The sequence below is a fragment of the Delphinapterus leucas genome, chromosome 8, assembly GCF_059928025.1.
Source record: "Delphinapterus leucas isolate spDelLeu-1000000601 "Yukka" chromosome 8, BTC_Dleu_Yukka2, whole genome shotgun sequence".
Taxonomy (NCBI): domain Eukaryota; kingdom Metazoa; phylum Chordata; class Mammalia; order Artiodactyla; family Monodontidae; genus Delphinapterus; species Delphinapterus leucas.
The window spans coordinates 74,129,413-74,142,196 of record NC_143136.1 but is presented as its reverse complement, the minus strand read 5'-3'; the positions used below and the strand labels follow the sequence as shown (position 1 = coordinate 74,142,196).

At 37.2% G+C, this 12,784-nt stretch overlaps 1 protein-coding gene across 2 annotated transcripts in view; it reads left to right on the top strand.

Moving 5' to 3' along the window:
* GALNT5 (polypeptide N-acetylgalactosaminyltransferase 5) overlaps positions 1-10,044 on the top strand; it is a 39,054-nt gene extending 29,010 nt beyond the window's left edge. Inside the window, exons 9-11 of one of the 2 annotated variants that reach the window (XM_089916807.1) lie at positions 595-675; positions 3,460-3,621; positions 7,161-10,044. In XM_089916807.1, coding sequence (XP_089772933.1) covers positions 595-675; positions 3,460-3,621; positions 7,161-7,301 — 384 coding nt within the window. In that variant the 3' untranslated portion in view covers positions 7,302-10,044. The remainder of the gene's footprint in view (positions 1-594; positions 676-3,459; positions 3,622-7,160) is intronic. The other variant, XM_022570166.2, reaches the window with a different exon arrangement.
* The last annotated feature ends 2,740 nt before the right edge of the window (positions 10,045-12,784 follow it).

Below are 12,784 nucleotides of genomic sequence, written 5' to 3'. Positions count from 1 at the left end.
CTGGGGGCCTGCCAGAAAATGCCTTTAAGCTTTGCTCTGTATTAACTTGCGTGAGTTTCCTGTAATGAATTGTAGCTTGCCTGAGTCATTAGGAAGATTCTGACCAGGAGTCAGCTGGAATCTGCTGTTTTTGAAGGACTCAATTTATCTATGATTCAGTACCTAAGCAGTCGAATAGCTTGGAGGGGTCAGCCAGGGAACAGAGCCCATAACCACTGGTTTGATTAAATTGCAAGTATGTGCATTGACTTTTAATATATGCATCAGACAAACTTGAGACAAGAAAATAACTACTTTTCATGACACCTTTTTCTCCTTTCCTATTCAGCATTCCAGGCAAGGGTTAATTAAGAGCCTCTGTTGGCTCTGTGGCTGAATCACAGGCCTAAATTGACAGATTGAAGCTGTACTTTAGCAAGATTACATTATGTCTCTGTTAGAGACAGCAACCAATAAAATTGTATAGTGCTAAGTAATGCTATTAACTTAACTATCTTTTAACCCTATTATAGTTTTATGTTCTGTGTTTTCTGAATGTCTTGTTCTACTTTAAAATATCTTTTCTTAACGCATGTTTTATATTTTGCTTCCTAGCTTATTAATGAGGCCTTGGGTAAATGCATTTCCATCAAAAACACCACAGCCATCCTTGAAGACTGTGATGGGAGCAGCAAGGTACGCTGAGCTGGGGTTTTTTCTCTCATGGTAGGTACAGTTGATAGTAGGTGGAGGTGTAGTTGATAGGTGCAGGGTATGACATTCATCATTCACTTGAGAAATTCATTTTCGCCTACAGAAACAATAATTAGTTTCTACATTTCTGTGTAATGATAGGGTTGGTGACAACAGGGTCCACTTCTAAATGTAAAAGACAGTGACTGAGGGAATAAAGGTCAACTGTAGTTGATACTGTAGTCAACCCACCGGGGACCCAGTTCTGGTTCCATCACTTGTAAAAAACGTGTCAGCTGCAAATTTCTTAACCCTTAGGTAAATGGCAGTGATAATAGTGCCTACTCCAAAGCTGGTGTGAGGATGGAATTAGATAACACATGTGAAGCCTGTAAAAGAATAGCTAACACTTGCTGCTCCACAAACTTTCACTGTTATAGTAATAAAAACAAAAATGAGAAAAGTAACTCATTACGTATAAAGACAAAATGATAAAGAAAATAAAGATGGTACATATTTTTAAATAATTAATCTAAGGGAGCAATTTTACTCTCTGATTCCACTCCCGCCCCACCCCACACACGTTATCCTACATCTTAAGGGAGTAATACAAATTGCGCAATTCATGATCCATGGCGGAAAACTCTAAGCAAAATTTCAACAAACTCAGAGCACAATATTTAGGGGAGGGAGTAGGGCCAGGGAGACCAGAGCAAGGACTCTGCAGGGCTGGAGGTGAGCTCTAAGTGATGGCACCTCCCTCTCCAACATATGTTTCCTAACAACTCATTCTGTGGGGACAGTTATCAGTTTGGGTACCAAATAGGACTCACAGGAACATACATTCCGGAGTTGAACTCACCCCCTAAAATTGCAGGTAAATTCTTTGACAGAGAACTTTTTTGTGATGAGAATCTAGGCTTGCCAAGACTTACTCCTTTGCTTTGACTTAGAGGTATTGCTTGTATTTTCAAGCACATCCCATCTCTACCTCTTAATTTAAAGCTGCTATAATTCAGCTATGGATTGTAAACTTGAAGCTAATGGAATTCATTCTTAATTAGGAAAGAGGAAACAGAGGAAAGAGAAAAGTGTCAAAAATCAATTGAAAGAAGTAATTTTCATGTATTAACAACTCAAAAAGGAAATAAAGTAGTAAATTGTAAAACAAAACCATAAGCAGTCCAAATTATATGAAAGTAAAATATTAACTAATGCAATCCTTCAAGACTCATCATTATATTGACTTTCTGTGTCTGATTAACCAGTATTTTATCTGAAAACCCAAGTTCTCAATAACCACTAAGTCTCGAAGGGATGCTAGGAGACAAAAAGTATGAATCATGGAGCCCCTGCTTTTCACAAACGCCCATCTTCCTTTTTGTCTTGTTACTCATTTTTAGCTTCTGCTTCTTTTGGTTGGTTTGAGTAATAAAAAGTAAAGGAACATGGAGGAAGTTAACTTATTTTTAGCAGAATTAATGAGGCTTAATATTAAGCCAGTGACTGTAGCATTCATCCAAAAAAGCTCAAAAGGAATAAAACCCTAGGATTGAACCATCAAGCCCTATCCGTCACCTTACTTAAAATGTCTCCTTAGTTATTAACTTTTCTACCAGTTGAAATGTCCCTTTTCAAGGTAAGAGTTAGCTTCCCCTAGTAGCCACATAAATCCTTGTATTATGACGTGTTCGTGCTTCTCAAATTTAATGTGTACTCAGATCACCTGGGGAGTTTGTTACAATGCAGATTCTGATTTAATAGGTCCATAGTGGGGAGTGAGATTCAGCGTTTCTAAGTAGCTCCCAGGAGATGCTAATTTTGGTCCAGGTACCACCCTTTGAATGGAGAGTTCTAACACAATAACATACTTGATAATCTAAGTTAAATCTCAATTACATTACAAATGATTCATTAGATAAAAGTATTTAGATAGATTTTACCAGCAGTCTATTTTCTTAAAATATGTTTACATTGGTGCAAAACAACAAATTTCCCACACACCTAGACATTTAGAGTATATTGACCAGGCAGACAGTACTAGGTTGTAAGAAAACTGGAGAGAAATATTTATAAAAATTAAAAACAGCGTTCCATTACCTAAAACAGTATTTATTTTAGACATACAGTTGGCGACTCCCCAAAACTGGACATCTCCAAGAGCCGTTCCTGTGAACTGGGGGATGCTGACACAGTAGCAAACTGGTGATTCCTTATGCTACCAGCAAAGAAAGATTTTTAACCTTTCCTATAATAGAACAAAGCCTCTAGGAGTCCAAATGTCTAGTCTTAAAAAAAAGAAACATAATAATTCCCATCAAAGTAATTTAGGACTGTGACTTGGATCTCCCTGTAGCCCCAATGGCCAGGGGCCTAAATTATGTGGTGGTTTGAATGTTCCAATACTTCAAGCACCAAGGTAGTCTGGCATTCAGAACACCTAAAATGACATCCATTCGCAGATACATACTAATTGTACTAAATACTTTTTATTATTGCAGCTAACACTTATTGAGGCCTTACTGTGTGCCCAACACTTGAGAGTCATTACCCCAAGGTTTTGAGATAGACACTATAGCTATCCAACTTAAAACTGATAAAAATGAGATTAGACAGGGTAAATAATATGCCCACATGATCAGAATTGAAAGTGGCAACACCAGGATTTGAACACAGAACATCTGACTAGAGTGCCTATATTCTTAAGCATTGCTAACAAAAACATTTGACAAAGCTGCTACTTGTGTGTGCCATTGGAAGTCACCTTCTTATTCATTTCACCTACAGCTTCAACAATTTAATTACACCTGGTTAAGACTTATTAAACAAGGAGATTGGTGCTTAGCTCCCTTCCCTGATAACGGAGCCCTGAGGCTGCACCCTTGTGATAACAGAAACAAAGGGCTAAAATGGCTGCATAAATCAACATCCGTCTTTCATCCAGAGCTGGTAAGAGAATATTTGCACCTGTTGCTTACCACAAATCCAGCTTTCAATTAAATGGGACATAAAACCCTCATTGTCAGCTTTCTCAATCAGAAGCCTTAAATGTGTTTGGGACAATAGAGACAGTGTGAAAGTTCATACAGAGAGATAAACAGATATTTTCTATAAATTGTCGCGTCTTTTTTTATTCTTTTCACAAAATTTTTTTCAAATCAGTTATTTTAAATAGAACAGTCACCAGGTTCTTTTGGTTAAATTGCTATTGTCATCTTTGTTTCTAAAAGTCATTTGCTTCAGTCAACTAATAATGCCAGAAGAAAGGTGTATAGACTAGAATTGGTTCTCACTGGTTACCAGGAAAGTTTACAGGGACAGTATATGGGAAAAGTGAGAAGCAGTGTGCTTCCCACAAGCCCTGCACTTAGTGTGAACCTGGTTCCGCATCCTGCCTCCTTTCCATGTAGAGAGACTTTCTCATGCCCTCTGGTTCCCAGAGGCCTAGGCTCTGAGCGGGCGCTGGAGCCAGCTCCAACCACCCTGGGGGAGCTGGCTGTGCACAGCTCTTGGCAACTTCACATTCAGCAATGTCACATTGGTAACTTGAAACCAGCCGTGATGCAAGTATTTATACCCATGCTACTGTTGACAAAAAATTAACCAGTCGATCTAAGAAAGAATTGGAAAATTTTATTTGAGCCAAATTTGAGGATTATAACCCGGAAAGAGCATCTCAGAAAGCTCTGAGAACTGTTCTGCCTGTTAGAAGTCAACACACAGTTTATATAAATTTTTTGAGACACAGGGCTGCACATTAAATAACGAATTATTGACAATTTACACAATCCAGATTTAAGTGCCATCGTGGTGGGTCATGTGACCCTTCACAAGATCAGGAAGGACTGTTCTCTTTTAAGGAGTTGTTGATGCTAGAAGAATGTTGTTGTTTATGGTTGAGCAGGTATTCCTGCTGATGGGGGAGGTTCGGTCAATGCATAATGCGGAGACACAATGCATAGATGGGGGAGAGGGGAGACCAAAGGGCAGAGAAGAATTTTTATGTTTAAATTTTTCTTGTCTTGCCATAAATATGAATTTTATTTCACACTACAAATCGGGGGTGTTTTACCAGAGGTCCAGTTGTGAATATTTACCAGAACATCTGTGCTCTATCCTATTCACTCTCAAAGTCTTCTGTTTTCCCCAATTATATTTTAATAGGACACAAAGTCATAAGCTTTGGTGTAGGATCTTGGAGTGGCAGGAATAATTTCAAGCCTGCCTTCTCAAATTTTCTGCTATCTCACTAGCAGGTAGCCACCAAATCCACTGAATGCATTGAGTATGCGAGACCATCATTTTGCTCAGGGATGAACCCCGAAGTAAGCACACTTTTTTCTTTGGAGCGCCTCCATTCTTTTTGATGTCACAGCCAGTGACTGTTCTCTTCATGACATTTTTCTTCCTGCTCAGGATCAAAATTAGGACCTAAGCAACACCTCCTCCAATCTTTCTTTCTATAGATCATCCCTGTTATATTTCAGTTCCTTCTGGACAATATTTTTTTCTTTTTAGTGATGATGGTTATTATCGAGTTATTCAGAAAAATTAGGAATTACCAGTGTGTGAGCTGCTAATTTCACGTTGCATAGTGTTAAGAAAATCTGTAAACACATATTGAATAAATTACATCTTACCTTCTGCTTTCTTAACCCTGTGGCAAAGAGGAGCGATAGAGAGAGAGAGGGAGAGAGAGAGAGATAGGTAGATGGATAGATAGATTAGATAGATAGATAGATAGATAAGGAGGGAGGGAGGGAGGGAGGGAGAGAGAAAGGGGGAAAGATTGAGATTGCGAATGAGAAAAAGAATACATTTCTCATCTTCAGAAGTGAATCTGTTATCAGAAAAGATATTAGGCTGGTGAGAAAATATTTAGGAGCTGACAGTCCTTAAATTACATAGGGCTTACTTATAAACTGGATTGGGCCCACTGAGAACTTAGGCCTTTATTCGCTGATTTTTATATAGGCCCAACACTGGTCTCCTTAACGGTAAGCCAATTTGTAAATAAGGTAATTTAATTAAGCTGGCAAAAATTAGAAAGCTGTTCCCCTACCTTGTTTGTGCCTATGACTTTGTAACATGTTACATAGCTGCCTTCTGCCTTGGGTTCCCCTTTTCATGATGCTAGATGTCATGGAGATGAATATCTTGACAATTATCTTTCTTCTTTTTTCAGTATTTTGGTAGTTTTCATACTAAACCTCCTAGGTCCCCCAAGATGTATAAGTCTTAAAAAACAAAAGAAATGGAGAATAAGACTATGAATAACAGGAACATGTCTCTTCTTTTAGAAAGCATTAGGCATTGAGAGCTTCATGGAAGGCGGAAGGGTGATAGTGAGTTTGGCCCCGGATACTAGTGAGCTATTAAAATTATACATTTCTGAATCTGCATTTAAAAGGTGTCCTCTAGGTCAGCCCTCCTCAAATGCTGTGAACTGTGGACACCTAAAAGGAAAAGTCTCACAGGTGGCGTCTAGGATTTGGATATAGAATGCCCCTCCGATACCGGTTTCCACATTGTGTTTTTTGTTGGGGACAAGTTATTTAGTTACCTCTTTACAACACACGAGCAGAACATTGTAGAAAATCCAGAATGATCTTCTCAATTTTATCTCTTTTACAAAATCTTGAGCATACTCAAGCATCATATTCCCAAAATCCTACAAGGATGACATTGTTTTTGTAAGAGCATCTCTAAAATAAATTATTATGAAGTCACCCCTGTTTGATAAATTTTTAAAGCATTTCAAAACAACATATATATATATTATATATATAATTAAATATATATATATATATATAAAATTAGAATGACCTTTGTCACAGTCATGGGTAATTGAGAGGATTGGTAAGTGAAAAAATTATAAACCCATGAGCAAGTTCTAAGTAGGTTATCGACCATTTCTAGGACATTCAATAAATATTAAGCAATAATATAGAACCTCTGAAATACCTATGACTTTCTCTAATCACGTCTGGACTTTCTGGACATCAGGCATTATGTACTCTCAGAGATCATGATAGGAAACTCTTGAATAAAACACATCATTTCTAGCACTTTTTATTCCAAATTTGCATTCTAAGTCACAGACTTAAGAAATTAACTAACACACTTTTTATAATGGTGTGTGTTTTTTCTTACTACCAGCAGTGAGGCAGCCAGCGATCAAATATAGTAAATGCCATCTGGAATTATTTCCTTTAAATAATATAGTTATCAGCCATATCATCAGAGAATTCACCTTTTGCTTCATGAAGAATTAAAAGTCTTGTAGCTTGGAGAATGTGAGAACTTAGTTTGAGATAAAGACAAACTTAATACTGCCTAAAACCTGTGTTTATGTTATTAATTTTGTTCAGGAGAATTCCTGAAAAATCAAAAATGTAATTACCTAATTTTTTATTGGTTTTCATTTTCTTACATCACGATTGTCAAATTCAGTCTGTGGCTCATTCTCAGATCATGTTTCTCTCCAGGTGAATCACATTGTTTTTGGAAACTATCACCAGTTGTTATGCTTAGAAGGAAATTCCTCTCAGAAGACCCTGAAAGTTGCTGCTTGTGACCCAGTGAAGCCATATCAAAAGTGGAAATTTGAAAAATATTATGAAGACTGAGGAGGAACTGATGTCTTTATCTAGTAAATCTATTAGACACTGTGACTATGACAATGAACTTGGTGACTATTTCTCCATGCTAGTTCAAAATTAATAACATTTGAATGGAAGATTTTTTAAAAATCACAATATTTGAGATACCAAAAGTTAACTCAGGGAAACAGTCCAACATTAGATTGGAGTCCTTCTTCAGCACTAGATGGGCTTTTGAATTGCCTGCTTTCCACCCTGTGCTGGAACAAAGCCTTCAAGTTTCCACATGCCATCTAACAGGTAACTGGAAAAGAAGATGGAAGTACTTGGAGAAGCACAATGATACTCATGAAGGCTGAGTTTGATCATAACCAGCTCTTTTGGTCCACAAGTAGTTATAATCAGTGAGAAGCTGATCCTTTATTTGCTATTTTTTCATCAAAAAAAAATAAAAGAAAGAAAGAAAATTACTTGAGTTCCTAGGCTAAAAGACCTCAGAAACACACAGCTTTCACCTTGGTGAAATCCCTCCCAACTACATGCATGTTTACCTAACAGTTTGAAATAGTATTGATACAATACTCCTTGATGGCAGGGTTTTGATCTAGATGACTGTATTATGTTTTTCCCAATCTGAGTCAGTGGAAAAACTTTAAGTGAGGAAGTCACATGCTTATTCAATTCTAGACATGGATGTTGTTTCCATTCATTCTGTGCTTTTAAATTGCACTTTAAAAAATGGCCATACTAGTAACTTCTAGACTCATGTGGATATTAAAAAAGAAAGAAAAAAATGCAGAGAAATAGAGGCTGGGTCACAGCACACCGCAGTAACCAAAAATACATTTAATCATTGAACCTACTCTAATGTGGGACCAAATAAGAGGAGTTGAAATGAGTAAAGCAGAAATAGAGCACGGAAAAATATTAAAGTTCTTTTATGTGAAAATACTACTTCAGATTCAGCAGCATTCACAGGGATGAAGAATGCTAAAAATGGGCTCTAAAAGATTTCAAGGTAGAAATAAAGTGAGGAAAACATAAAGAAAGGGGAAGAGAATGAGTTAAAACAGTTAGGAAGAGAGTTAAGAAAAAATTGTCTGAGACTTGTCCAAAAACGGAAGGGGATCTGGCATCTCTATGGGGTGGTGGGGTGGGGGGGGAGAAAAGAATAAAGTCCTAGATGTGGGCTTCAAGATAACACTGATAAATTTGGGGAAAATTCCAATATTTCTTTGATCCAAATTGAGCACATAATCTTAGGTATGACAATACTTAGGCATACCGGAAGATATCTTAGAAATCCTAATATCCTTTGCATTCATTTTGGTAAGGAAGATGGCCTGTCCAGAAATCCCAGGCCAGTTAGTGAGAGAATCAGGATTAGAATTTGGATCTCCAGAGACAGGGCCACTAGCCTAACCAAATCTCCTCCACAACATTCTTAAGAAAGATATACATAAATTTTTTTGTTAGGGTTGGGTCTCTGGAGGTCAATCATGCTATATTCTTGTTAATATTAAAATAAACAAACAAACCTGTGCTGTTGAGCTGATGGTAAAACTGGGCATCTTTAGTTCTGATTTCCTGTTTAACTCCCAATTAATTACAGAAAAGCAAAACAATAACTAAGAGCTGGAAGGGGAAATAGTTTTACGTATTTGCAACATATTTAAGATGTTTTATGTAAATAATTGACATTGCAGATGAGATAAGAAAATGAGTAGAAAATGAGATAATTATTTTCAAAACAGAGCCATGTGAGGGATAAAACACAAGTCAGTTGCCAAAGGACTAATTGAGTTGCTGACCAAACTAAATACGCTGGATGCCTCATGCAATGCTTTGTGTAAATGAAAAATTTTGAAAGGTTTTCTGCCAGTCTAAAGAATCTCTTTTTATTCAAAAAGAGTTTCCACCAAAAATGTCAACTCTGTTCACAAAAAGATGAATTATGTTTTTGATACACTTACCTTTGGGTATACCAGCTAAAGAAATTTGAATGTTTTTGCTCAAAAGAACCTTCTGTGGTCTGTTCAGTGTATGCTCTTCCTGGCTTTACCTTGACACACTTAATATGTGAGGCTGTATTTGGATCCATATTGTCAATATAACAAAGAACTGTTTTCATACATCACATATTATTTGTTCGTGGGTAGAATTTTTTTTTTTTTCTTTTTTTGCGGTACACGGGCCTCTCACTGCTGTGGCCTCTCCCGCTGCAGAGCACAGGCTCCGGACGCGCAGGCCCAGCGGCCATGGCTCACGGGCCCAGCCGCTCCGCGGCATGTGGGATCTTCCCGGACCGGGGCACGAACCCGCGTCCCCTGCATCGGCAGGCGGACTCTCAACCGCTGCTCCACCAGGGAAGCCCTGGGTAGAATTTTTAAAACAGTTTTTACCATGTTTTTGCTCAATTATTCTTAGAAGCAAGGAACTAAGCAGTAGTTAGGAATCTTATGGACCTAACTGTAAGAGTATTGACTAGTTGTGAAATCTACTACCAACATTCTTTTAAACATTGCCCTCTAATTTTTGTTTTCTAATTTAAATTTTCATTGCCCTCTAATTTTGTTCTTGTTTTGTTTCTAATTTTTGTTTTATAAAAATTCTACTTTTATAAAAGTAGAAATGCCTCTAGGTTTTCTGGTACTTCTAAAGATAAACCCTTGGCTGGGACACATTAGGGTCTTAATTAGCCCAAGTTCCTCCATAGGGGGCTCTGTTCTTGGGGACTTCAGAGTTTTCCCTGGATTAGCTTAAGTTATTGCCTTTTCTTTAAAAAATGTCTCTGCATCTTGTTACCTTGAACACAAACATAGTTGATAATATTTTACAGGACTTATTAGATCAAAAACTAATTTACCAAACCGTCTGAGTTCTTCTGAGCCTTCCAGCTTGCACAGTTCTTTTCTTGTTTTCAACAGTTACCTAGAGATTCTACCCTACTCTCTTGAAGGATTACACAGCTGTTGTTGATACAACTGTTTTTTATCACCAGCCTCAAATTTGCTCAATTCTTCTTGCCAACATTTAATCAGCTGTCATTCACAAGGGCAAAAACCACCATGTGCTATGATCACAATGTATCATTAGCTTTGAACTCTAATTTGGAAATACTTTCTTATATATTAACACCTTGCCTCTAGAATTGCCTTAGGAACTGTAGAGGAGCAAAGATACTAGTTATGGTGTATAGGAATTCAATTTTTCCAGTCAACCTTCATTTCATGAATGGCTTAGAATGATTTTCAAGGGTCTCTCATGCAAGAGAATGGAGTTGAGGTGCACCAGATAGTACCATCTTGATTTGTTGTAACATCTTTAACTTTCACATTCAAACGCAGAAAAGAAATTCTGTCTCAAAAGAAAGCCCCAAGAACTTGGATAAAAACAAGAAAATTACAAGGAGTAAAGAGAAAAGAAGTGGGACTAAGTACCTTTGAGTACCTACTATGTGCTAGGCACTGTTTGTGCCCCCATCTCACTATTGTGCACAACTTAGTGAGGGGAGTTTCATTCTCCTCATTATGCAGACGAGGATAGCTGAGAGGGATTGTCTAAAGTCGTCCCACTAGTAAGAGTTAAAACCCAGATTCCATTCTATTGGGCTCAAAAAAAAAAAAGGTGAGCCTCTTTCACTAAACCATGCTGCTGTGATTCTTTGATTCTTCTCCTCTTCCTTCTCTTCTTCTTCTCCTCCCCCTCCTTCTTCTCCTCTTTCTATTTCTTCTGTAAGTAGGACAGACAACTCAGGTGGGCTCAGCTAAAATCCCTTGGTATAGAGTCACACCTCTTTGGTCTCTCTCTTGCATGTTGTACAGACAGGAAATAGAGGCTGCGCCCCTCTCTGTTAAACAACTGAAGTGTAGGCTTAAGGATAGTTATCCTCATACACTTCGCAGTGGTCTATCTCCTTGACTTCATGCAGGACATATTCCTTTCCATTTCCTAGAACAAGTATGAGAGGGAGAAGTGGACATAGAGAGATTGCTTCTCTGTGAATGATATTACCAACTCTTTGTTCCCCCAACCATTAATCAAAGCTGACAAATTGCTCAATTTGAACAGAGGTGGAAAGTGAAAAACTGGAGTCCTTTAATTTAAAACAAAAACCAAGTCGTGTAGCTTTCATTCCAATGTGTAGATTGTCACCATAATGCTTTTACAACAACCTTTGCATAAGTTTACTCAACAATTGCTACAAGCCAAGATGCCTTGAAATGAGAAAAGGAACACTAACCACAGTTAATGTACAAAAATATTTATTTTTGGCAAATAGCCATTCCATGGTCAGGTTTGAATAAGCCATGTAATGTATTATCTACTCCTGGTGAGGTTTAATGGGTGGAATTTCAGGTGTTGGTGGTGTCCGTGCCTAAAAGAAAGGAAAAAAATACCACCGCACTAAGATTTAATGCCTCTGTTTTCAACCTAATGGGTCAACTAATAGTTATCACTACAGTTAGGGTCTCTTTTCAAGTTTATGTGAATCTTTGCTTTGCAAAAACACAAAAATCTCATTTTCCAGCAAATAGAGCAACTTCTAATATGCTGAGTTTCTAATGACGACAGTTGCCATCAAATAAGTAACAAATAATTTCTTTGAAAACTGAGATTTTCTATTTTGTTATTGACTGATAGGTTTTCCCAGTTCAAGGATATTGGTTATAAATATCTATACAAAGTCTTTATATTAGCTGTTGAAACTAAAACACATATATATGGCTATGGGTATGTTTCTATATTTTATGCTTTGAATTGAGAGAAAGTAAAACCAAGAGTTTTAACTAACAAAGAAAAATTAAGGACTGTTTTGGGATTTTTTTTAAGTCTCTCTTAAGTGCATAGCTTCATCTGCATCTGGCCTTCTGGACAAAAGTATCTCACACAGACTTTCACTCTGGGTATTTTTTTTCCAGACCTGAAAGGAGTAACCAAACTCTAAATTATCAGGATGCTTGTTATTCAGTTTAGGTTTATGCACATGCGTTAATTCTTCTCCTTCAAACAACTGCCCAAATGTTGCTAGTTTTATACATATTAGCTATAAGAGCTGGGCATAAAAACAAGGGAAGGCAAAGGTTAAATTTGTGAATTTGTTATTGATTACCTAAAAATATTTGTTAGTGGAAAAACTAGATTGAAACTATGGAGTAGAAAGGAATTTGGAATAAATTTGAACATTTTTAGGTACCCAGTTTTTCTGCCTCTGACCAACCAAGTTTACTATAAAGAATAAATCAAATATGTAATTTTAAGTTTCTAAGTAAAAATTCAATTACTTTCCAAACTGATAACCAAAACTCATCCAAGCAGACGGTTAATTACAAAATGCTTTGATTTTGTAGTTTGCCACGTATCTGGGTGATTTCCACTGCTCATTACTACCCGTGTCATTGTGTTTATGTCAATTGTATGTTCTACTTACCTTGTGTTCTTCATGAGCTGTGTACACGTTTTGGTATTCATATTTATTACGTTACTGTCTGATATTTTAATATGGACAA